This window comes from Bombina bombina, chromosome 4 (genome assembly GCF_027579735.1).
Source record: "Bombina bombina isolate aBomBom1 chromosome 4, aBomBom1.pri, whole genome shotgun sequence".
NCBI classification, from domain to species: Eukaryota; Metazoa; Chordata; class Amphibia; order Anura; family Bombinatoridae; genus Bombina; species Bombina bombina.
The window spans coordinates 417,113,388-417,140,848 of NC_069502.1; the positions used below are offsets into that span (position 1 = coordinate 417,113,388).

A 27,461-nucleotide genomic window follows, 5' to 3' on the forward strand; every position below is an offset into this window, starting at 1 on the left:
CACGCAAGGAATGAATGATGCCAGATTCCTCATCGAAGACAAAAATCAAGAATGAGATGTGGGCGTAGGAACAGCGCAATGTTTATGATCAATGAATGGTAATTATTTTACGAAGGTATCGTCTTTAAATATTTTAATGAATGAAAATGCCCCTGCTTTTATGAATAATTTTATAAACTGTGGATTAAATTTCCAAAAATTACAACCACTTTAATATTTCTATGATTAATTTTAATCAGTGTATATATGAGTGTAACACAATTTTATTGCATTTATTTTGTTTTTTGGTGCAACATTTTATTTAGTCCTAACCCTTTATGCAAGGACTTAAAGGGCCATAATACCCAAATGTTTAAACACTTGAAAGTGCTGCAGCATAGCTGTAAAAAGCTGATTAGAAAATATCACCTGAACATCTCTATGTAAAAAAGAAAGATATTTTACCTCAAAAGTTCCTCAGTAGCGACCTCCCATTGTAAAGGATTTCTAAGCAGCATTTTAGTGTGTTTGTCCTGGGACATCTGAAGGGACTAGCATCGTGCACTCTCATATTATTTCACCAATCAGGTAAAGGAAGCTTACTATGAAATCTCATGAGAGTTAAGTCAAATTTCATGAGATCACAGTAAGAGTTCATGACCTCAGCACTGCTGATGCTGATTGGCTGCAGTTCATTTCTTCATTTTTTTTATTTTTTTTACCTGCAGCTGGGAGCAGCTGAGTATAACTTTTTACACAGAACTTACTCTGCTGAGCTAAGGAAATTGTGAGGTAAAATATCTTCCTTTTTTACATAGAGATGCTCAGGTGATATTTTCCTGTCAGCTTTTTACAGTTATACTGCATCAGTTTCAAGTGATTTAGCATATGAGTATTATGTCCCTTTAAGTTGCGCTAAATTTAGTTTGTGCTCGTGCAGTCGCATTTACTTTCAACTTGTAATATGAGTGCAAGTTAACAAAGGCGCAATATTGCAATATTGCTAATGATAATGTGCCACTTGTAATCTAGCCCAGTCTCTATTTCACTCATCATCATGGTATCTCAGACTCCTCTCCATAGGGCAGGCTAGGGTTCAGCAGCTCTCATCCATGGAAAACTGCAATTGACTCCAACTACACCTCCAAAAAGCCAACAATATAGAAAAATATATTGTGCTGCTGAGATTAAAAAGCAGCAGGGAGTAGGGTTGGATGGGAAACTGCCATGTAAGCTTTACCTTTTATTAAAGCTAAAGGAACACTAAACCCAAAAAAAATATTTCATGATTCAGATACAGAATACAATTTTAAATAACATTTCAATTTACTTCTATTATCTAATTTGCTTCATTATTAGGTATCCTTTGCTGAAGAAATAACAATGCACATTGGTGAGCCAATCACACGAGGCTTCTATGTGCAGACACCAATCAGCAGCTTCTGAGCCTATCTAGATATGCTTTTCAGCTAAAGATATCAAGAGAATGAAGCAAATTAGATAATAGAAGTAAATTAGAAAGTTGTTTAAAATTGCATGCTCTTTGTAAAGCATGAAAGAACAAATGTGGGTTTCATGTCCCTTTAAAACTTTCAGCACCTATTGTTCCTGCATCCACATTGATGCTGTGCGTAATGATTATTGCCTGTTACAGCTACTTAGATGGTAATGAAAGACAAAATGAAAATTATTAATTTTACTTTTCTTGATATCCTTTGTTGAAAAGCATACCTATGTAGGATCAGGTGCAACAATGCACTACTAGGAACTAGTTGGTGGCTACACATACATGCCTCTTGTCATTGGCTCAGCAGATGTTTTCAGCTATGTTTAACCCATTTGCACAAAAATATATGCAAACAATAGCGTAATAATAAAATGTTTACACATTAGTGCATTTTTATTTTGGGTTATCCATGTGTTTGCCTGTTTAACAGATATGATATAGTGGTTTTCCTCATTCGTGGTAATCACTAACTAGTCTGACCTTGTCTGATTATTATTATCAACCATTTGTAAAATACCAATCTATTCTGCAGTGCTATGTCAAAAGGAACAATGATTACCTGATAACTTTAGGTTGTAAATGGGAAGTGAGCCCTGCTTTGCTGTGAGTCACCATGTGTGATATACACAACCTTTATACACAGGTAGACTTATGAGCCTACATTCTGAAGTTCTCTGTACTCTGCCTTGGTCCCTGCTACTATCCACTGTCAGGATTGAAGTGAGATAAAATGCTGTGAAAAGCATAATTTGTGATTTGCTAAAAAAAACATTTTTAAACTGGTGCTTCTTTATCATGTATGACAATTACATCATAATCATAGGAACATGCCGTTAACACTATTGATTTAATTATTAAAAAGAAGCACACAAAGGGCTAGATTCAAACTGGCTTGCTATTTTTTTTTTTCCGCTTGTGCCCTAACGGAGCTCAAAATAAAAAAATTAACGCGGCTGAATTAGCGTTAGCATTTTAAGTTGAAAGTAAAAAGCATGAAAGCAAAAGACTTTAGGACACACAATCGTGCTTAAAGGGACACTAAGCCCAAATCAAAAAAGTTGGTTCCAGCACTTAGGGAATGTGATTGGGTCAGTAAGTAATGAGAAAAACACACTTAAATAATATTTGGAGTTTTCCCCAGTGCACGGAGACCTAAACAAATTATAATATTAAATCAAAAGACTAGAACAAAGTAGGTCTTGCCCAGCACAACTTATGTATGACGAAATAAATACAAACTGGGACGCAGTGAAGAAAAAGAAGCAAGAAGCAGCAGAATTATATTGTAAAATAAATTAAAAAAATATATACATAAAGCAAGAGGTGAAGCTTCACTCTGATTAATAAATTAGATTCTAAGTGGGGTACCCCAAAAGTTATCAAAATTAAGCATATCCCAAATGCCTAAATTACAGAAAGAGGGGGTTTGTAATTACAAATAACGGATGCATTTTAATAACATAGAGTAACAAAATGTCCATTAAATGTTAACATTGACACATCTCATAACGCCATAACTTGTTGCAATTGAGATATATATACAGTGGGGGAAAAAAGGATTTGGTCAGCCACCAATTGTGCAAGTTCTCCCACTTAAGAAGATGAGAGAGGCCTGTAATTTTCATCATAGGTATACCTCAACTATGAGAGACAAAATGTGGAAACAAATCCAGACAATCACATTGTCTGATTTGGAAAGAATTTATTTGCAAATTATGGTGGAAAATAAGAATTTGGTCACCTTCAAACAAGCAAGATTTCTGGCTCTCACATAACTGTATCTTCTTCTTTAAGAGGCTCCTCTCTCCTCCACTCATTACCTGTATTAATGGCCCCTGTTTGAACTTGTTATCAGTATAAAAGACACCTGTCCACAACCTCAAACAGTCACACTCCAAACTCCACTATGGTGAAGACCAAAGAGCTGTCGAAGGACACCAGAAACAAAATTGTAGCCCTGCACCAGGCTGGGAAGACTGAATCTGCAATAGGCACGCAGCTTGGTGGGAAGAAATCAACTGTGGGAGCAATAATTAGAAAATGGAAGACATACAAGACCACTGATAATCTCCCTCGATCTGGGGCTCCAAGCAAGATCTCACCCCATGGGGTCAAAATGATCACAAGAACGGTGAGCAAATATCCCAGAACCACATGGGGGGACCTAGTGAATGACCTGCAGAGAGCTGGACCAACGTAACAGAGGCTACCATCAGTAACACACTACGCTGCCAGGGACTCAGATCCTACAGTGCCAGATGTGTCCCCCTGCTTAAGCCAGTACATGTCCGGGCCCGTCTGAAGTATGCTAGAGAGCATTTGGATGATCCAGAAGCGGATTGGGAGAATGCCATATGGTCAGATGAAACCAAAGTAGAACTGTTTGGTAGAAACACAACTTGTCATGTTTGGAGGAGAGAGAACACCATACCTACTGTGAAGCATGGGGGTGGCAACATCCTGCTTTGGGGCTGTTTCTCTGCAAAGGGAACAGGACGACTGATCCGTGTACATGAAAGAACGAATGGGGCCATGTATCGTGAGATTTTGAGTGCAAACCTCCTTCCATCAGCAAGGGCATTGAAGATGAAATGTGGCTGGGTCTTTCAGCACGACAATGATCCCAAACACACCACCCAGGCAATGGAGTTGCTTCGTAAGAAGCATTTCAAGGTCCTGGAGTGGCCTAGCCAGTCTCCAGATCTCAACCCCATAGAAAACCTTTGGAGGGAGTTGAGAGTCCATGTTGCCCAGCGACAGCCCCAAAACATCACTGCTTTAGAGGAGATCTGCATGCAGGAATGGGCCAACATACCAGCAACAGTGTGTGACAACCTTGTGAAGACTTACAGAAAACGTTTGACCTCTGTCATTGCCAACAAAAGATACTTAACAAAGTATTGAGATGAACTTTTGATATTGACCAAACACTTATTTTCCACCATAATTTTCAAATAAATTATTTCCAAATCAGACAATGTGATTGTCTGGATTTGGTTCCACATTTTGTCTCTCATAGTTGAGGTATACTTATGATGAAAATTACAGGCCTCTCTCATCTTCTTAAGTAGGAGAACTTGCACAATTGGTGGCTGACTAAATACTTTTTTCCCCACTGTATATATATATATGTGGAAGTAAAGCACATTATAGGGTTCCTTTGTTGCAGCTGATATTATTTAGCTCACTGGTGAGCTAAAGTGTTTAACGGTATCCTCTAATCATCTGTGACACTCTAGGAGGACTGTTGTGTCGATAACTTGCTATTAATAATATGAGCTGCAACAAAGGAATCCCCCTCTTTCTGTAATTTAAGCATTTGGGATATGCTTAATTTTTTAACTTTTAGGGTACCCCGCTTAGTATCTAATTTATTAATCAGAGTGAAGCTTCACCTCTTGCTTTATGTATATATTTTTTGCATTAATTTTACAATATAATTATTTTGAATGCAATAAAACAGACTGCTTGCTTCTTTTTTTTACTGTGTCCCAGCTTTTATTTATTTTGTCATACATAAGTTGTGCTGGGCAAGACCTACTTTGTTCCAGTCTTTCCATTTAATATATATACAGTAGATAGATAGATTCTATTTATATATATATATATATATATATATATTTATATATATTTAAAAATAAAAGGAACATAGTCTTCTAAGTGCATGTATGTCTGCACATACATATAAGCAAATAAATTCACATGTATATATTCTCTCGCTCTCTCTCTCTCTCTCTCTCTCTCTCAGGGATTTGTTTGGACCTTGTATAGTAATATCGGAGTCTCTGTTTCACATAAAGAATACTACATAGCAACATAAACATTTCTTAAGATAAAATTAGTGTTTCTAAAAAAAAAATTAAGAACCTTGTCGTATTGACAAGACTTCTTAGAATAGCTGCATGTGTGGCAAGGTTTTTAATATGTCTCTCTCCTTCACATCCAGAATCTGTATAGAGAGATAAACAGCTTTCAAGCTAAAATTTGACTTTCTAAAATTCTTTAAGGGACCTCACAATACTGACAAGACTGCTTAGATAATCGTTGCAGAGCACAGATCTTTAGATCATTGGTTTCTCTGTATGTGAGATGTCATATGACAGAGTAAAATGTTTTGCATATACTTTATGGTAAAAAAAATCAATATCAGTTTAAAATGATAATAAACTCATATTTGTATACAATACTTTACTGCAACATGAGTTTCAAACATTTTAAATGAGAGGCAACACTGACATATTTTTGCTGGCATGATATTATATTATCTCTATTTGTAAAAGTGTCACAAAACCTACCTAATATACAAAGATCCAGAAACCTATACATGGGATTCTCCCAGCAACTGCAGGAATGACGCAGCTGTATACAGCTTATTTCTATGGGGCTGATTTATCAATGTCTGGCATGCGCTGTCAGCACTTTTCTCTCCACTTTTGCACCCTTTCCAGTCAAACACCTTGCCATATACCCTATCCCTATTTAACCCTTTAAAAAAAATATTAAAATAGTATGTTTTTAATAAACATATACAGTATATGAGAAATAGTTTATTTAATATGTTTTTTGTGTGTTTTGTGCAACTTTTTTTAACCCTCATACTTTACTTTAGGTCTCATGTCATGCTAAATATTCTAGCAGAGTTTTGGCTTTCGCTCGAGTGCAACCTTTAATTTTCAGCATGTAATATGGATGCTGTTTAGCATGGTAGCGATATCCATTGAAACTATAGGTTGCGATAGAGCGATGTCGGGCACACTAATCTATTTCTGGTAAATGGGATTTATCATGGATTTGTAATATCAAGTTGTGCACTTAAGTTAGTGTGGCACAGAGATACTGTTTATAGCGTCCTGCACTATCATTCTAGTGTTACTTGTAATCTAGCCCAAAATCCGGTTATTGAAAACCTTGTCAGCCTGGAGAGGAATCACACAAAATCTTAGGGATTTGTTTGGACCTTGTATAGTAATATCGGAGTCTCTGTTTCACATAAAGAATACTACATAGCAACATAAAAATTTCTTAAGATAAAATTAGTGTTTCTAAAAAAAAAATTAAGAACCTTGTCGTATTGACAAGACTTCTTAGAATAGCTGCATGTGTGGCAAGGTTTTTAATATGTCTCTCTCCTTCACATCCAGAATCTGTATAGAGAGATAAACAGCTTTCAAGCTAAAATTTGACTTTCTAAAATTCTTTAAGGGACCTCACAATACTGACAAGACTGCTTAGATAATCGTTCCAGAGCACAGATCTTTAGATCATTGGTTTCTCTGTATGTGAGATGTCATATGACAGAGTAAAATGTTTTGCATATACTTTATGGTAAAAAAAATCAATATCAGTTTAAAATGATAATAAACTCATATTTGTATACAATACTTTACTGCAACATGAGTATCAAACATTTTAAATGAGAGGCAACACTGACATATTTTTGCTGGCATGATATTATATTATCTCTATTTGTAAAAGTGTCACAAAACCTACCTAATATACAAAGATCCAGAAACCTATACATGGGATTCTCCCAGCAACTGCAGGAATGACGCAGCTGTATACAGCTTATTTCTATGGGGCTAATTTATCAATGTCTGGCATGCGCTGTCAGCATTTAACATTGCACAAGCAGTTCTGGTGAACTGCTTGTGCAATGCCGCCCCCTGCAGATTCGTGGACAACAGCGGGTGTCAATAATCCCAATCATATAAGATTGGGTGGATTGCAGATCGCAGCCTCAGAGGCAGCGGAGCAGTTAAGTCTTAAGACCTAACAGGGGGTGTCAATCAACCTGATCATACACAATTGGGCGGATTGCTGTCTGCAGCCTCAGAGGAGGTGTATGAGTTAACCCCTTAACGACTAACGTCGTACAGGGTGTGTCATACAAAAACTGGTTGTTATGGGGTTTCAAGTGGTGGAAGCAATCCTGATCACTTCCAGCCGCTTTCAAGGTATTGACGTGATGCCTCAATATTGAGGCATCAATGCAATACCTTTTTTAACACACTGAAGCAGAGAGAGTCACTCTGTGGCCCTCTCTGCATTGGCCAGCGATGGTGCAATCATTGGTGGGTGGGAGCCATTGTAGGGAGACAGGTGGGCGGCCATCTCGGGATCATGGGCCGGGAGCGCACACAGATGCGGGCACGGGGTGGGAGCGCGCACGGGGACAGGATCGGGTGGGAGCTCTACACTATGGAACAAAGTGTAATGGGAAGGAGGGAGAGTTGAGAGGGGACAATTTTATCTAAGGGATCTGCGAGGGGGTGGGGGTTGATTATTGAGGGGGGGGAAGCTACACTACAGAAAAATAAATAAAAAATAAATAAAATGTATTTTAAAAAAGGCTAATTGTATGCAAACTGGGTACTGGCAGACAGCTGCCAGTACCCAATATGGCAGACAATAAGGTAGAGGGGGAGGGTTAGAGAGCTGTTTGGGGGGATCAGGGAGGTTGGGGCTAAGGGAGGATCCTACACAGCAGAATATGTATTATTATTATTTTTTTAAATAAAGTAATAATAAAAAAAGCCTTTTATTTTAGTACTGGCAGACTTTCTGCCAGTACTTAAGATGGCGGGGTCAATTGTGGGGTGAGGGAGGAAAGAGAGCTGTTTGAGAGGAGTCAGGGGGTGGGATGTGTTAGGTGGGAGGCTGATCTCTACACTAAAGCTAAAATTAACCCTACAAGCTACCTAATTAACCCCTTCACTGCTGGGCATAATACAAGTGTGGTGCGCAGTGGCATTTAACGGCCTTCTAATTACCAAAAAGCAATGCCAAAGCCATATACAGTATGTCTGCTATTTATGAATAAAGGGGATCCCAGAGAAGCATTTACAACCATCTGTGCCATAATTGCACAAGCTGTTTGTAAATATTTTCAGTGAGAAACCTAAAGTTTGATAAAAAGTTAAAAAAAAATTATTTTATCGCATTTGGCGGTTAAATGGTGGCATGAAATATACCCAAATGGGCCTAGATCAATACTTTGGGTTGTCTACTACAACTACACTACACTAAAATTAACCTAAAGTTTGTGAAAAAGTGAACGATTTTTTTTATTTGATCGCATTTGGCGGTGAAATGGTGGCATTAAATATACCAAAATGGGCCTAGATCAATACTTTGAGTTGTCTACTAAAAAAAAATATATACATGTCAAGGTATAATCAGGGATACCTGACAGATATCAGTATTCTAATGTAACTATCACTAATTTTGAAAAAAAAAAAAATGGCTTGGAAATAGCAAAATGCTACTTGTACTTATTGCCATATAACTTGGAAAAAAAGCAAAGAACATGTAAACACTGGGTATTTCTAAACTCTGGACAAAGTTTAGAAACTATTTAGCATGGGTGTTTTTTGGTGGTTGTAGATGTGTAACAGATTTTGGGGGTCAAAGTTAGAAAAAGTGTGTTTTTTTTCATCATGTTTTATAATTTTTTTTATAGTAAATTATAAGATATGATGAAAATAATGGCATCTTTAGAAGTCAATTTAATGGCGAGAAAAACGGTATATAATATGTGTGGGTACAGTAAATGAGTAAGAGGAAAATTACAGCTAAACACAAACACAGCAGAAATGTAAAAATAGCCCTGGTGTTTATTTTGTTGCAAATGTGGCTATGTAGGAGAACGCAGTCCCTGTGAATATGACCATAACATAGCTCTAAACGGACACCAATCTGGTTAAATGTGGAATTTTACTCACACTATATTATGACACATTGTATTGCCCTTTACACAGATAAAATATGGGAAGACAATGCCATAAAATACTAAATGACGTTGAACAGTAAACTATAAAGACATGAAGGTTAAATAATAAAACCCTTATGCAGCCTCCTCTGAGCTTCACCCATATCAGACCTCAGATCAGAACCTTGTCCCTTCAGCCACATGTTCACATCAAATCTCTGAACTAACAGCCCTTCTGTCAACTACACACTCAAAACAGATCAGACCATAGGCTCAGCAGCCCCCCTGGCATTTACATATATTAGATCAGAACCCTGTCCCTGAAGCTCCTCTGTCTGCCACATACCCACATTTGCTCAAATTCCTGGCCCTGCAACCCTGTCTGCCAGTCCAATACCAGATTCATCAGACCCTTGGCAGACTCTTCTCACTGCCTGGCAGTCAAACCAAAATGCAGCAACGTAATGTACACCATTAAAGGGAGCAGTGCCATCCCCTGGCTAGAGTAAGTAATAAACTAGTTTTAAACTCAGCCGGAGACCAATTTGAAATGTGGAGAGTCTGGGGCCAATTTATCAATGTCTGTCCGACATGATATGCTGAAGCGTATCATGTCCGACAGACAACGCTATCAGCAATTAACATTGCACAAGCAGTTCCCCAAGGCCGCCCCCTGCAGATTCGCTGCCAATCGTATAGGATCGGGCGGATTACAGACCGTAGCCTCAGAGGCAGGGGACCAGTTATGGAGCAGCGGTCCTTAGTATGGAGCAGCGGTCTTTAGACCGCTGCTTCATAACTGCTGTTTCCAGTGTGCCTGAAGGCTCGTGCGGAAACAGGCATCAAGTTCCATTCGGAGCTTGTTAATTCTGCCCCTCTGGATCAACTTCAGCAAGCTCCCAGGTACACACACAACCATGTGCTATCTATAATTACCCAGTCTGGCATAGGTCCAAATGACAGTGATGCAAATTACCTTAAACTGAGCCTACAGAAACATTTTACATTCTGGAGGTTTGGGAGCCTGATAAAAAACACTGGGTTGCCACTGTCACCTTACCTTGCATACTAGCTACAGCCAAGTATCACAGCAAATTGTATATTGTGATTTGAAAACATCTATTATTATATGTATGTCCTTTTAATCTTTTAATATACAGTAGTTTCTCAGAAACGAAAAGTAAATCTAACAATATTTACAGAGATCAAGAGTCCAAGGAAAAGTCCTGTGATAATGTGATAAATGCATTCAATTATGTGGCACGTTTGTTCTTATACCAAACTTTTAATATGAACTAGATCTCTAGTTACTCAACAAAATCTAGTTAGTAAGCTAAAAAGTTACATAAAGCAGTGACGTGCAGTGAGGTCAGAGACTGGTGAGGCACTAGATATGATACGATGGAGAAACACATATACAGAGGGCCGCAAGTACCCCCAACAGGGCAGGTTTAAATGATAGCTGAACCAGTGCACAGGTGACATAATCAGGTGATGGGTGAGAGCAAGTTAGTAACCACTGAGTTACTGATCAGCTGATTACTTCACCTGTGCACTGATTCAGCTATAATGAAAACCTGGCCTGTTGGGGGTACTTGAGGACCATTGTTGAGAAACACTGCACTAAAGCACTAGCTCATCGGAAATGTATTGATTACCTGGAGAATAAAGCACACATACTCTGCTCACTGACACCCACACACACTCTGCTCACATACACACTCACACAATTCTGTGGCACAGTGCCAGTTACTAAGCAATTAGAATGATACACAATCTCTTCTATACTCACTACTGTATTGTAAAAATAGAAATAATTTACCATACAAGTTTAACACAAAGGACAAGTTATCAATACTGCCAACACAGCTGCTGCTGCAATATGGTGTTCAAGAAACGCACGTGCACATCCCACTTAGGTATGCTCTTCAACAAAGGACACCAAAGGATACCAAAAGAATGAAGTACATAATAATAAAAGTAAAATAGAAAGTTTATTTATTTATTTTTTGTGTGCAATTTCTATCTGAATGATGGAAATGTAATTATGACTTTCAACTTGAAAGCTGCATGCGCTTTTTATTTACCTATTATTTACCTACACCTAGTTATATACAGCTCAGTTGTACAGTGCTGATCATACTGCCAGTGTTATATACATACAGCTAGTTATATACAGCTCAGTTGTACAGTGCTGATCATACTGTCAGTGTTATTTACCTACAGCTAGTTATATACAGCTCAGTTGTACAGTGCTGATCACACTGTCAGTTTTATTATTTACCTACAGCTAGTTATATACAGCTCAGTTGTACAGTGCTGATCATACTGTCAGTGTTATTATTTACCTACAGCTAGTTATATACAGCTCAGTTGTACAGTGCTGATCATACTGTCAGTGTTATTATTTACCTACACCTAGTTATATACAGCTCAGTTGTACAGTGCTGATCATGCTGCCAGTGTTATATACATACAGCTAGTTATATACAGCTCAGTTGTACAGTGCTGATCATACTGTCAGTGTTATTATTTACCTACAGCTAGTTATATACAGCTCAGTTGTACAGAGCTGATCATACTGTCAGTATTATTTACCTACAGCTAGTTATATACAGCTCAGTTGTACAGCTGCTGTAGGTAAATAATACTGAAAGTATGATCAGCACTGTACAACTGAGCTGTATATAACTAGCTGTAGGTGAATAATAACACTGACAGTATGATTAGCACTGTACAACTGAACTGTATATAACTAGCTGTAGGTAAATAATAACACTGGCAGTATGATCAGCACTGTACAACTGAGCTGTATATAACTAGCTGTAGGTGAATAATAACACTGACAGTATGATTAGCACTGTACAACTGAACTGAATATAACTAGCTGTAGGTAAATAACACTGACAATATGATCAGCACTGTACAACTGAGCTGTATATAACTAGCTGTAGGTAAATAACACTGACAGTATGATCAGCACTGTACAACTGAACTGTATATAACTAGCTCTATGTATATAACACTGACAGTATGATTAGCACTGTACAACTGAGCTGTATATAACTAGCTGTAGGTAAATAACACTGACAGTATGATCAGCTCTGTACAACTGAGCTGTATATAACTAGCTGTAGGTAAATAACACTGACAGTATGATCAGCACTGTATAACTGAGCTGTATATAACTAGCTGTATGTATATAACACTGACAGTATGATTAGCACTGTACAACTGAGCTGTATATAACTAGCTGTAGGTAAATAATAACACTGACAGTATGATCAGCTCTGTAAAACTGAACTGTATATAACTAGCTGTAGGTAAATAATAACACTGACAGTATGATCAGCACTGTACAACTGATCTGTATATAACTAGCTGTAGGTAAATAATAACACTGACAGTATGATCAGCACTGTAAAACTGATCTGTATATAACTAGCTGTAGGTAAATATTATTTACCTACAGCTAATTATATACAGATCAGTTTTACAGTGCTGATCATACTGTCAGTGTTATTATTTACCTACAGCTAGTTATATACAGATCAGTTGTACAGTGATCAGCACTGTACAACTGATCTGTATATAACTAGCTGTCCCAGTCCCAGACAGACTCCCAGTCCCACATTATGAACAGTTCAACTTCAACATTTTTTTATTTAACAAGTGTTCTGGTCGTTTCCTTCCTTACCTGGCTGAGAATAAGAATCCGGGTCGTCACGGTCACACTGTCAGACAGACACAACAACCGACTCGAGATGACTGTCACTGACTCCTCTCTGACTGTCACTACACCGGGTCCACCACCCACGTGGCACCGGCTCCGCTCCTCCGTCGTACTCCTCTCTGTCCCACTGGTGTCCCTGAGTGAGACGAGTCACTCACTCTTCAGTCTCCTCCACTCCCAGTCCACTCCAGCCAGGCACTGGCAGCACCTCCTCCGTGACCACAGACAGCCACAACAGTGACAGTCTGTCACTACAAGTGGGCACTTTAGGCAGCACAGCACGGGCACGCAGAGCCAGAGACTCTCTCAGCTCTCCCTCCACTGAGTCTTCCAACCGCCACTCTGACTCGATCTGTCAGCGCGCGCAATGGTCACATGGCCCACACCTGTCAATCAGCAGCCCAGCAGGCACGCCTCCCCGCAGTGCTGCTGAATGCTGTGATTGGCTGAAGTGACCAAGCTCATCATGGAGGCGGTTTTGAGAACCGCCTCCATTGAGCTTGTAGTAGGGCCCTGCGAGTCACCACTGGGTGGCGCAGCTCTAAGTGAGCTTTAGATCCATTGTTGCGCAATTAATGGAGGGCAGCGGGCCGGCTCACTGCCTCCTAATTGCGGAACAATGGAAATTGGATGCGGTGAATATCTACAGTGCACACAGCGCATGCGCAAAATCGTAATGAAAATGAATGAGAGTAATCGCCATGGGGGTGAGGGGGGTACCCTTGGAGGCGAGCTAATAACAAACATTTTATTTTTTTTAATAAATATAAATTAAAATCTTTTTTCCCTCATTGGACAGGGGAGGCACTGCCTCCCCTGCCTCCTATTACTGCACGTCACTGACATAAAGTAAATGGTTTAATTACTGAATAAAATTTATTATGCCTGAAAAAAAGCATCACTGGTTGTTCCCATTAAGACCAACAGCCATCAAGTCACTCTTTGTAAGACTTTTCACTTAGTGAATCACATTATTTGCTTTGTCACACCCCTGAGATGATTTATACAAAAAACACACAACACCCTAGTTGTCTATTTCAATGGACGTAAATGACAAAATTAAACTTTTATGATTAAAGGGACAAACTAGTCAAAATTAAACTTTCATGATTCAGGGCATGCGATTTTAAACAACTTTCCAATTAACTTTTATTATCAAATTTGCTTTGTTCTCTTGGTATTCTTAGTTAAAAGCTAACCACCCCCCATACTTATATTAGGGTTGATTAGGTGATTATTGATGTTTAGCATTTAGTACGCCTTAATTTAACCACAAATTAAAAGAGAGAAGCGCTCTACCTGGGAACAAACAAAAGCATAATAGCTTGTTCTATGGCTAGTTACCACCCAAAAAGCAGCCTCTTTTTGCTCAACATGTGCCTTTCACAGAGAACTTTCCTGTAGCATATCAGTCTGGTCCTGACTTAACAGTACAATCCAGCCCCGAAATACCAGGCAATCCCTCTCTGAACAAGGGAAATGGCAAAACCACAGATGTACGTTTTGGCCTATTGTGGGCCCCGTCAGTGAGGTGCAGCCATATCCCTCTAGGCACACTGAGCAACGGTTCCACATCTGGATTCCCGCATCACACTTAGGGAGACTTCCCTAAGAAAGTAAAATAAATAGGATAAAGGGAACAGCGGATGAGACCCCCACAATGTACGTCTAAAGGTCTGATGTGCAGCAAACCACCCGAAAACTCTGTAAAGCTGAAACCAATTGGTATGTAGATACGCCACATAATAACATAGTTAAATATATGTTATTATGTAGCGTATCTATTTCATATTAATATGTCTTGCAATAGTTTCCAGGGGCTGTTTCAGTGTTTCATTATATATATTTTCATATTCATTCTTTAGCACTGACATGTTCTTGGAGTTTTTGGAGTATTGGTATTTCCCCATATGTCCAAAGTTTGATTAAGATTTATGTTTATATTTATATATTTTTCTCTGTTTTTGAATGTATATATTAACATATCTTACGTTTGTGTAAATTTGATATTGTATATATTTTTCTCTTTTTCCTTTTATGTACTTTGACATTTGTATTTTGTATATGTATCAAATTATATTTAGTCTGTTTACATCATATCCTGTTCACTCCTGAAGTTGTTATTTGCTGACTTGGTAACTCAATTAAATAAGTAGGAACAGTGTATCTAATTAACAGCAACCAGTAAGGTTGCTTCTTATTGTTTTTAAACGAGATAGGTTGATCTTAGCATTATTGGCTATGACTACGGCGTAAGCTGAAACGCGTAAGCCAGACAGTGCTGCGCTTTTCCTAATATACTTGGCTTCCTTCCTTGATTTTTAATGTATATCAATAAATATTTTGGATTTTATTCGAACTGTCAGACTCCTCCTTTTGAAACAGACTTCCCTAAGAGTCATAATTTGCATAAATTAAAAGGGAGAAATGCTCAACCTGGGAACGAACAAAAGCATAATAGCTTGTTCTATGGCTAGTTACCACCCAAGAAGCAGCCTCTTATTGCTCAACATGTGCCTTTCACAGAGAAGAACTTTCCTGTAGCATATCAGTCTGATCCTGACTTAACATTACAGTCCAGCCCTGAAATACCAGGCAAACCCTCTCTGAACAAGGGAAACTGCAAAACCCCATATATACTTGTATGGGGGTTGATTAGATTATTAGGTTAGAGCAGTTAAAGGGACAGTCAAGTCCAAAAAAACCTTTCATGTTTCAAATAGGGCATGCCATTTTAAACAACTTTCCAATTTACTTTTATCACCAATTTTGCTTTGTTCTCTTGGTATTCTTAGTTGAAAGCTAAACCTAGGAGGTTTATATGCTAATTTTTTAGACCTTAAAGGCCACCTCTAATCTAAATTCATTTTGATAGTTTTTCACCACTAGAGGGCATTAGTTCACGTGTTTCATATAGATAACATTGAGCTCAAGCACATGAATTTACCATGGAGACAGCTCTGATTGGCTAAACTGCAAGTCTGTCAAAAGAACTGAAATAAGGGGGCAGTCTGCTGTGGCTTAGATACAAGGCAATTACAGAGGTAAAATGTGTGTAATTATAACTGTGTTGGTTATGCAAAACTGGGGAATTGGTAATTAAGGATTGTCTTTTAAAACAACAAAAATTCTGGTGTTGACTGTCCCTTTAAGGAGTTAATCATGTAATTTAGCATTTATCTACAATATTTAAAATAGTATGCATTCTCAGTATTTAATTCAGTATATATATAAATTAATATGTTTTTTGCTGTGCTTATTATTTTAAACATTGTTTTTTTTAATTTATATTTATGTTACAAAAGTCATTAGTATTACAATTGTGTGTTATTACATAACAGGCACACAGTTATGTTATACAAAAAGTATAATGCAACTATCTTTTACAACATAAATCTATGTTTTAAAAATATATTTATATTTAAAATAATAAACACAACAAGCAAGAATATCTACATTTTAATTTATAATCAATGCTTAAATTAATATGCATTATACGTGACCATGCATTTTATTTTAAATATTGTATATATATTGTAGTCTGACCTTGCATTGATATTCAATATTTAAAATGGTATGCATTGCCCTGTATGTTGCATATTTTTTAAGTATTGCATATAAATTAAAATGTATATGTTAGCTTTTTGTGTTAATTAGTGATTACATAGATATATATACTGTATGTTCATAAATATTTATGTTATAATAATCAGTAGCATGAAATTATATTTTTACATAACAGGCATGCAGTTATGTATTACTATAATTTTAATTATACTGTCGTTAATAACAAATAATAAACACAACAAGCAACATTAACTACATTTTACTTTATATGCAAAATTAAAATTATATGCATTCTACTTAACAATGCGAAAGAGAGAGATTTAATGTTGCTATCTTTTATTTTAAACATTGACATATATTTTCAAATATATATTTATGTTTGAAAATAATAAATACATCAACAATAAATCCCTTTTTATGATATCTACAATACTTTAAAAAAATCTACATTCTACATGACAATGCATATTTTGTCACGGAGAAAGGTAAATGCCATGCTCCTGGATTGCTGGACTGGAATTGAGCGCCAGTCCTATGCTTCTTAAAAGGGGTGCCAATTGAGTGCAGTGCAAAGGATCAAATCGTCCTTTTAGTATTTTGTTGGCAATTCGATGAGGCTACTCTGGATACCACTTGTATGGGGGACTGCCGGTATTTAGCACGTCTCCATGACACATCATTTAAATATTGTTTAACACAGCTCCTATAGTTATAATGGAGAGGTTTACTTTTTAGTATAGTTTATTATAGTCAGGTATTTTTCAGACAGTAGGCAGTATGTGGGAGTTAGCTGGGGCCTTCCAGGGGAGTGTAGGTTAGAGATTACATAAGTGTAAGTGGTATTAGGGAATTAACTGGGCGTTCCAGGAGTGTGTAGGTTAGGTGGACGTATGCATTCAGGGGGAGTTAGCTGGGTGGTGCATGGGGAGTGTAGGTTAGCTCTGATGTTGGTGTAGGCGGTCAATAGGAAGTAGCAAGGCGGTTCAGGGGTAGATTAGATGTGATGTAGGTATAGGTGTTGATGGGAAATTAGCAGGGCATGCTAGTGGGAGTAGGCTGCACTTTGATTCGGACATATTGACACCAGTGCGATATGTTTGAATCAGCAAAGTGCAGGTTGCAAGGAGGGTAGCAGCCATGTTTGTCTCGCCAGCTATCAGCTGTCGAAACTACATCACCTGAGTTAGTTAGCATAGATGTGTGCCTACATGGAAACTATTTTTAGTTTCAGTGAGCACACTGTCTGCGCCGTGTAGGTCCACTTCAAATAGGGCCCTGGCCATAGTACTCACTTTTGTTGCCAACGGTTTAGACATTAATGGCTGTATGTTTGTCAGGGTTTTTTCCCTGTTTTGTTTGCCATGTGCTGCTGGCAGCCATTTTACTCACCTCTCTTGCTGACTCTGGTGCATACTGTGTGATGCTGCTCATTTCCTGTACTTCCTTTTATGGCCAGACTGGTGTACATCATCCGTGTGAGACAGGATGCAGTCTCAGAATTGTGATGTCATCACTTATTATTTAAAGGGCCTCTGTTCAGTATGCTTTGCCCTTGCGTTGTCTCAGACCTGTTTGTGAGAGCTCCTGTGTATTACCTAGCTGTCTGACGTCCCTCCTGGTTCCTGATCCCTGGCTTGTTCCTGACTCTGCTGTTCTCCTTGTTCCTGATTCCAGCTTGTCTGACTATTCGCTTTGGCTCCTGAGTCGGCTCGTCTGACTACCAGCTCTGGTTTTGATTCCTGGCTTGTTATTTGACTTGTGGACTTTTTATTATTTTTTGCTATTAATAAAAGGTGTGATTATTTTTGCACTTCTCGTCTCAGTCTGATTCCTGGCACCCTGACAATATGCAAGGGCCATGAATCCTGATGGTGCTAATAATCCACCTTTACCTGCCATAATTTTCCAGGATGGATGAACAGGATCACCGCTTGGATCAATTTGAACTAGCCCTGCAAACCCTGCAGACTCGCACTGCACATTTGGACCAAAGTGTCCCGCAAGTTATGGCTGCTCCTGTTTCCGCTGCTGCACCTAGTCCTACCAGGAGCATGTCCAGTTCTGCACCTCTACCTCAGCGCTATGGAGGCGATCCTAATCAGTGCAGAGGGTTTTTCAACCAGGTGGACATTTACTTTGAGATGTTACCTCAGGCGTTTCCCTCTGACAGAGCTAAGGTGGGATTTCTCATCTCGTTACTCTCTGACACAGCTCTTGCCTGGGCTAATCCCTTGTGGGAGACTAATAAACCTGTGATTTCAAATTACCCTGAATTTGTGGCCTCCTCGAAGGGTATTTGATGTTCCGGCTCGCTCCTCCTCTGCTGCTTAACGACTCATGTCCATTCAGCAAGGTACAAGATCTGTTGCTCAGTATGCCATTGAGTTCCATACGCTTGCCGCAGAGGTAGGTTGGAACAATGAAGCCCTTTTTGTCGCCTTCTTTCATGGGCTGTCTGATGCGATTAAAGACGAAGTTGCTGCCAGAGATTTACCAGAAGATCTCGAGGCATTGGTGTCTTTTTTGATCCTAATTGACATCAGACTAAGTGAGAGGCCCTCTTTCAAGGAGCGCTTGCGGAAGCCTCCTGTTCCGTTGTCTCCTACGTGTTCGTTCCCACCCATGCTTCCCTCTCCTCCCATGCCTCCTGGTCCCGAGTCACCATGTACTGCTGAGCCGATGCAGTTGGAATTCATGCGTCTCTCCACGGCGGAGAGGGCCTTTAGGAGGAGGGAGGGGCTCTGCCTCTATTGTGGGTTACAGGGCAACCTTTTGAAGTCTTGTCCTACATGGCTGGGAAATGCTCACACCTAAGGTCCTGTCGGGGGCAGACCTTGGGTGGTTTATCCTTTTCCCCGGAACCGCTAAAGGAGAAACCTTTGGTCACGGTTGTCCTTTCCTGGGTGGACTCCTCCATAGTCACCCAGGCTCTTGTTGACTCTGGTGCTGCGGGCTATTTCATTGACAGTGCTTTTGTATTAAAGCACTCCATTCCTGTTTTGCCTCAGTCCATTCCGCTTGCTATTGAGGCCATTGATGGCAGGCCCCTTCAGCCCACACTCATTACTCACGAAACTGCTCCGTTATCCAAGGCTGTTGGGGCTCTCCATTTTGAAACCCTCCAGTTCCAGGTGATAAACTCTCTGCATTTTCCAGTTGTTCTGGGTTATCCCTGGCTCCAAAAGCACAATCCCAGTCTCGATTGGCACAGGTCCGAAATTTTGTTGTGGTCTCCGCAATGTATTTCCACTTGTCTTCGGAAACCAGTTAAAGTCTTGTGCACTTCTTCGGTATCTCAATTGCCAGAGGAGTAGGAGAGTTCCTAGACGTTTTTGACAAGGTGCGTGCCGGCACATTGCCTCCTCACCTATATTACGATTGTGCCATAGACCTGCAACCCAGAGCCATTCCTCCTCGGGCCGGGTTTACCCTCTGTCTGTTGCAGAGAATTGTGCTATAAAGGAGTATGTTGCCGATGCTCTGTCGCGGGGGATCATCCACAAGTCCTGCTCTCCTGCAAGGGCTGACTTCTTCTTTGTGAAGAAAAAGGGTGGCGAGTTAAGACCATGCATTAATTATAGGGGTCTTAATCATCTTACCATTAAGAATGCTTACCCTATTCTGCTCATTATGGAACACTTTGACCACCTCAAGAGAGCTACGGTCTTTACTAAACTTGATTTGAGAGGAGCGCATAATCTCGTTAGGATCAAGGAGAGCCACGAATGGAAACAGCATTTAACACCAGGAGTGGGCATTATGAGTATCTTGTAATGCCCTTTGGCCTATGTAATGCTCCTGCCGTTTTCCAGAAATTTAATGATGTCCTACGAGATATGTTGCAACAGTGTGTTGTGGTGTACTTGAACGACATCCTCATACACTCACCCACACTTGAGGCTCATCATTTTGATGTTACACGGGTTCTTCAGAGACTACGTGACAACGGCCTGTTTTGTAAACTCGAGAAATGTGAGTTCCATCAGACTCAAGTAACCTTCCTAGGTTATGTTATCTCCGTTGCAGGGTTCTCCATGGATCCTGACAAGTTGTCTGCAGTTCTGCAGTGGCCTCGCCCAGTTGGTCTTCGGTCTAGTCAACGTTTTTTGGGGTTCGCCAATTACTATAGAATGTTTATTAAAAACTTTTCTTCCTTGGTCAAACCTATCACAGACATGACCCGTAAAGAGAATGATCCACTCCATTGGTCACCTACTACCATTAAGGCCTTTAATAGTCTTAAGACTGCCTTTGCTGCCGCTACAGTTCTTGCTCATCCTAACCCTGTCCTGCCTTTCCTTCTTGAGGTCGATGCGTCTGAGACTGGAGTAGGTGCCCTCTTGTCTCAACGTCCTACGCCTGACGGTTCCTTGCATCCGTGTGGTTTCTTCTTTAAGAAATTGTCTCTAGCGGAGTGCAATTATGAAATTGGCGACAGGGAATTACTGGCCATAATTTTGGCACTCAAGGAATGAAGGCATCTTCTCGAGGGTACTAGCGTGCCAGTGCTCATTCTTACTGACCACAAGAATTTAACTTATCTATCTGAAGCAAAACGTTTGTCGCCCCGACAGGCCAGATGGGCTCTATTTTTGTCTTGGTTTAATTATGTGGTCTCCTACCTGCCTGGTTGTAAGAATGTTAGGGCTGATGCCCTCTCTCGACAATTTTCCAGTCTGTCCAAGGAGGAGTCTGTACCTACTCCAGTTATACCTCCTGATTATATTTTGGCTACCATACCTACTAATTTGACTTCTCCCTTGGGGGAGGAGATCCTGGCTGCACAAACCAGTGCTCCTCCTAAGAAACCTAGTGGTAAGTGTTTTGTTCCTGAGGATCTTCAAACTAAACTTTTGCACACTTACCACTATCCTAAAGCCGCAGGTCACCCAGGCAAGAACCAAATGATTTTTTCTGTAGTATAGCTGCCCCATCCCTCTCTGTCCCTTTTTTTCTGTAGCAACCCCTTTTCTGTAGTGTAGCTGCCCCATAGCTGCCCCATTCCTCCCTGTGCTTTTTTCTGTAGCAATCCCTTTTCTGTAGTGCACAAACCAATGCACCTCCTGAGAAACCTAGTGGTAAGTGTTTTGTTCCTGAGAATCTTCAAACTAAACTTTTGCACACTTACCACTATCCTAAAGCCGGTCACCCAGGCAAGAACCAACTGTAGTGTAGCTGCCCCATCCCTCCCTGTCCCTTTTTTTTCTGTAGCAACCCCTTTTCTGTAGTGTAGCTGCCCCATCCGTCCCTGTCCCTTTTTTTCTGTAGCAACCCCTTTTCTGTAGTGTAGCTGCCCCATCCCTCCCTGTCCCTTTTTTCTGTAGCAAGGCTAGAACCAAATTATTTTTTCTGTAGTATAGCTGCCCCATCCCACTCTGTCCCTTTTTTTCTGTAGCAACCCCTTTTTTGTAGTGTAGCTGCCCCATAGCTGCCCCATCCCTCCCTGTGCTTTTTTTTCCTGTAGCAACCCCTTTTCTGTAGTGTAGCTGCCCCATCCCTCCCTGTCCCTTTTTTTCTGTAGCAACCCTTTTTCCGTAGTGTAGCTGCCCAATAGCTGCCCCATCCCTCCCTGTGCTTTTTGTTTCTGTAGCAACCCCTTTTCTGTAGTGTAGCTGCCCCATCCCTCCCTGTCCTTTTATTCTGTAGCAACCCCTTTTCTGTAGTGTAGCTGCCCAATAGCTGCCCCATCCCTCCCTGTGCTTTTTTTTCTGTAGCAACCCCTTTTCTGTAGTGTAGCTGCCCCATCCCTCCCTGTCCCTTTTTTTCTGTAGCAACCCCTTTTCTGTAGTGTAGCTGCCCCATCCCTCCCTGTCCTTTTTTTCTGTAGCAACCCCTTTTCTGTAGTGTAGCTGCCCCATCCCTCCCTCTCCCTTTTATTTCTGTAGCAACCCCTTTTCTGCAGTGTACCTGCCCCCCACACCTCCCACGGTCCCACCGACACCAGCAGACGATTGTTACAGGCGGTGACACACATAGTGTCACCATCTAATGATCAGGCATCTGCCATCATATGGTGCCACCGATCGTTCTCCGGCACCATATGCGGCAGATGCCTGAAGCTTCAGGAACTCCAGCTCTTGGCTGTAACATAACAGCTGAGAGTACTGGAGCTTCCTGAAGCTGTCACACGCCACCCTGCGGTCCTCGCACAGTCTCTACCGTGCATGACTGCGTTGGACAAACATACCTGGCCTTTTATTATATAGGATACTTACTTTAGAGGTATGATGTAAATATACAATATTTTTACATATTGCTAAATTATCAGCTGCAATGGAATTTCAATTATCAGGTCACTATAGTGTAATTTTGTTAATTTTTGTCACCCCTTAAATAATTTTGCTTGCATAGATTTTTGGAGCACAGTTGTTTAAACATGATTATGTATGTATATATGCATGATTGTGATCAGCTATTTAGGGTTCATGTTCCAACATTTAGCATTCAGATGTTTTACTTGAATGAGAAAACTTTAATAGCTAAATATAAAAATATTTTTTCAATATCTTTTTTAAAAACTAGGTAACTGATAGAAGTTGAACCTATTGCTAAGTTATCAGTTGCTATGGAATTGATATGTTCTGTGATTACTAATGTTTTTTTGGTTGTTTTTTTTTTGGAGAACAGCAATTTAAATAAGACTAAGTATATACCCATATGATTGTGTTATATTATTAAGGGCTTGTGTTCCAACATTTAACTTTTAAATAAATTAACTTTATTTAATGGCAATTGCTATTTGTAACATCATCTAATTTGTGTATTCTTTATTTAAACTAAGTAAATATATATTTTGTACCACTTGCTAAGATATCAACTGCAGTGGAATAGGTCCTAAAAGTACTAGCACACTCTTAGTTACCTGAAGAGTTAATTTTAACAATTTGTTATTAAAGGGACAGTTCGCCCAAACATTTTCTCCCCTTTAAATTGTTCCCAACGATTCATTTGACCTACTGGTGTGTTTTAAATTGTTTACAAGTAGATCCTTTACCCCTATTTTGGCATTTTAAATAGCTGATTTAGCCTGTGGTATCCCAACCTATACTGAAAGTTTCTATACTAGAGTATATTCTATTGAATAACCTAAGTAAACACTGTAAGCAGGAAAGAATACACTCTCAGTGGGGGGCATGATAGTTAAAGGGCCATAATACCCAAATGTTGAAACAGTTGAAAGTGCTGCAGCATAGCTGTAAAAAGCTGACTAGAAAATATCACCTGAATATCTCTATGTAAAAAAGAAAGATATTTTACCTCAAAAGTTCCTCAGTAGCCACATCCCATTGTAAAGGACTTCTAAACAGCAAATCAGTATGTCTGTCCCAGGACAGCTAAGGGGTTGAGCCTCGTGCACTCTCATATTATTTCACTAATCAGTTTAAAGGAAGTTTACAATGAAATCTCATGAGAGTTAAGTCAAATCTCATGAGATCACAGTAAAAGAGTTCATGACCTCAGCACTGTTGATGCTGATTGACTACTGTTCATTTCTTCATTTTTTTTACCTGCAGCTGGGAGCAGCTGAGTATAACCTTTTACACAGAACTTACTCTGCTGAGCTGAGGAGATTGTGAGGTAAAATATCTTCCTTTTTTACATAGAGATGCTCAGGTGATATTTTCCTGTCAGCTTTTTACAGTTATACGGCATCAGTTTCAAGTGATTTAGCATATGAGATTATGTCCCTTTAAGTAATAAAATGATAATTTTCCATTGTTCTCTCTATGTATTGAGCTTTGGTTTTCTAGACACATATAAGATAAGGAAGCAAGTCTGTGTACATAAAAGTGATAACATAATGAGATCTGATATTACCTGAAGCTCAACCCATTGTAATAGGCTGTGGTTTAAAAGCACAAAAACAGCTACTTCATATACACAAATAAACTGAAACATGCAATTTCTCATAAATACTCTACAGCTGGTATAGCAAGTCATTGAAAATACATTCATATAAAATTGCAATTTTACAGTGTACTGTCCCTTTAAGCAATTGAATTGTGTTTTACAAGAACAATGTTGCATGATTTGCTTGGTGGGTGCTGTTTTTAAAGTTTTTGTGTTTTTGTAACATAGCAATAAAGTTTGGAGATTTAACTTATATGTTTATGCATCAGCTTGTTTTGTATGCTGCTTAATTAAATTAGGCTTTTTTTAAACATAACATTTCAGAACAGTGTGATGTGGCACCAAGCACTTGTGTAAACCTTCATCAGGCTAAATTTTCTACTGATACTGGCTGTTGGGGGAGTTGGAGTGCTTTCAAGAGTGGTTTATAGCAGCTAATGCCCAGGATAAAGGACCCAGTCATTAAGCTATAGGTTCCCTGTGGTCAGGTAAGGGTTAATGTGCTGCCGTGGCTGTGTGTGTAGCTAGCTTGTTGAATGATCTCACAGCTGCTCAGTGTCACATTGTTTCTACTTTGTGCAGAAGAAGAGTGAAAAGCAGCTGAGCCAGGGACCTGCACACACACACACACACATACACTGAGTCACTCAGCCATCTCCTGCTATCCCAGGGAGGGGGAAGGAAGGAGCGAGCCAGTGTTGCTCTCATATCATCCTGCTGCTGCCTGTAGATCCGTGAAGATGGCGGCTCCCATACCCAGCAAGCCAGGCAGTGTGGGGGGAGGCAGCAAATCTGCATCCCCAGAGCTGGATTTCAGATCAGGAGCCCGCATAGAGGAATTAAACAAACTCATCACGGAATTTAGCAAGCATGATCAGAGGGAATATGATGATCAGCGAGCCCTGGAGATCCACACAGCTAAGGACTTCATCTTCTCTATGCTAGGTAAAGGCAGACAGTGTGTGCAGCATGTACCCTGGTGTATGTGTGTGTTAGTATATACAGCAGTATGAGTGTGCAATGTTAAATATATAGGTAGACACAGCAATTAATTTATTACATATCATTCCCTAGAGCTCTCCCATAGAAAGCAGCCTGCTGGCTAATCCTCATTCAACACACATGTAAATTTGATCTGGAGCAGCAAACATTTTGTGTATAGATATGGCAACTGGTTGATAAGTAATGTGTGATTTATTTTGCACAATATCGTATGTCATACATTTTTGTTTGTATTCCCTTTTCTCATACATTTACATTTTGTTCTGAAGAAGCGTCGTTTAACTCACTGGTTGTCATTTAACCATTTAGTAGCTAAATAAAAATGTAAGCATGTATGTTTATCTAGCACAGATTTTACTTTGACATATACAGTACTATATTGATATGTAAATCTGACCATGTATTCTATATGGAGCAGCAGATCTCCCAGTGCTACATTACATGATGAGTGAGGAGCAGCAGACCCACCTGTGTGTATGTGACTTATGCATCTCTCTGGAGCTGCTGGCCCCGTTATGTTTGATTTATATGTACATGTGTATACCTGGGGCAGTGGGTCAGGTTAATATTAAAACATAACTGAATATTTATCTGATTAAGTGTGTATAGTAGTGTTATGTAGTCATGTATGTCACTAAGGGTGAGCTGATCATACATCTAAAGCAGATTATCTGTCTTGCCATGGCTGTATATCATATGCATGTCCTCTGCTGCATTAAATCTCATATAAATGCCAGGTAAGAATCTTTACTATAAACCATTTCATTGCTGTTTGTTTATCTAGAGTGGTTGGGCTGTAAAAATGTCTCAATTTTACATCCCCTAACCACTCACTAAATGATTCCTCACCTCCCTATAGCTCCATTGCCTCACCAGCCACTCCAGTTGTTATGCATCTGATTCACTAAAGCTCACTAATGTTTTCAATCTTTAATCAGCTTCATAACATAGTATGTTATAAAGGTAAACAAACTCATATTTATGCAGGGTAATATTTTTCTTTATTGCATAGGCATTCTTTAAGAATTTGACATGACAGATATCAAACACACTGTGCTATTGATGTTATATTAGCAGAATGTTTATAACATAACTATTTATACACATGCACAATTATTTTTCTTAGTTGTGTGTGACTAAATAATTTCTATTCTATACAATGAAAATTTATTTTGCAGTGAGCAAACTTGGCCCTGTATGTAGTTCCTTTGTTAGTAAATCTCACCTTTAGTAAAGGTGTGGCCTCCTAACACCTGGAAACCAGTTTGTATTGGATTGTCTTTTGTGCAGAACAAAGTGGGCCTTTGATTGTAGGGTTTTGCATTTCATAACTATTCTTTTCTCCTTCTTTAATGCTGTAGTATTCGACAGCAGCCGTTTATCCTTCTTAGCCAAGCATTGCAACTTTTTATATGCAATCCTCCAGCACAGTCAAGCAGAGCTTTGAATTTGCAATGTCACTGTTCATTTAGTTATCGATGGGCAGATTTACCTCTTTCCTACCCACAAACCAGTTTATCATTGGTGGTTTTAGTGCTGTAACTCATGATCAGGCAGCAAACTGTATACCAAACACTTAATACAGTGGGCACCATTCACTATGGTTCATACTGGGCAACATTCATTGACATGTCCCCTTCAGTTTTTTTCAGTATTATTGTTATTCGTATGCAACTGGTTCTAACACTTCACTTTGTGGATTATGTACACTGTACATTTTCCATTTATAAAACTGCAATGTATGTGTAATCACACATGGTTTTTTTTTTTTTTTTTTTTTTTTTTTTTTTTATTAGTTTTTCTTCATTTCTTTCATTATTTGTGTACAGGTTCCTGTTTTTCACATTAATTCTGTAAAAATTCAGTAACAGTTTTTTTTTTTTTAACCGATTCTGTACTCTGTGAACATTCTCAGGCTATTATTAATATAATCTAAACATTATTATTGTTATAACAAAAAAGCGTATTATTATTAGTTATTTGTATAGCGCCAACAGATTCTGTAGTACAGTATTTATAAAGAACTAACATTTACTAATTCAAGGGACATTGAAGTTTTTAAAATTGAATCCCCATAAATTAATTTAATAAAAATAAAACGTTATATACATTCA

General features: G+C 39.2%; 1 protein-coding gene and 1 long non-coding RNA gene across 2 annotated transcripts in view; one reads left to right on the forward strand and one right to left on the reverse strand.

Moving 5' to 3' along the window:
- LOC128656368 (uncharacterized) overlaps positions 1–27,461 on the reverse strand; it is an 87,665-nt gene that overhangs the window by 39,969 nt on the left and 20,235 nt on the right. The window lies entirely within an intron of this gene.
- MB21D2 (Mab-21 domain containing 2) overlaps positions 24,970–27,461 on the forward strand; it is a 176,902-nt gene continuing 174,410 nt past the window's right edge. Inside the window, exon 1 of the mRNA XM_053710227.1 lies at positions 24,970–25,290. Coding sequence (XP_053566202.1) covers positions 25,086–25,290 — 205 coding nt within the window. The 5' untranslated portion in view covers positions 24,970–25,085. The remainder of the gene's footprint in view (positions 25,291–27,461) is intronic.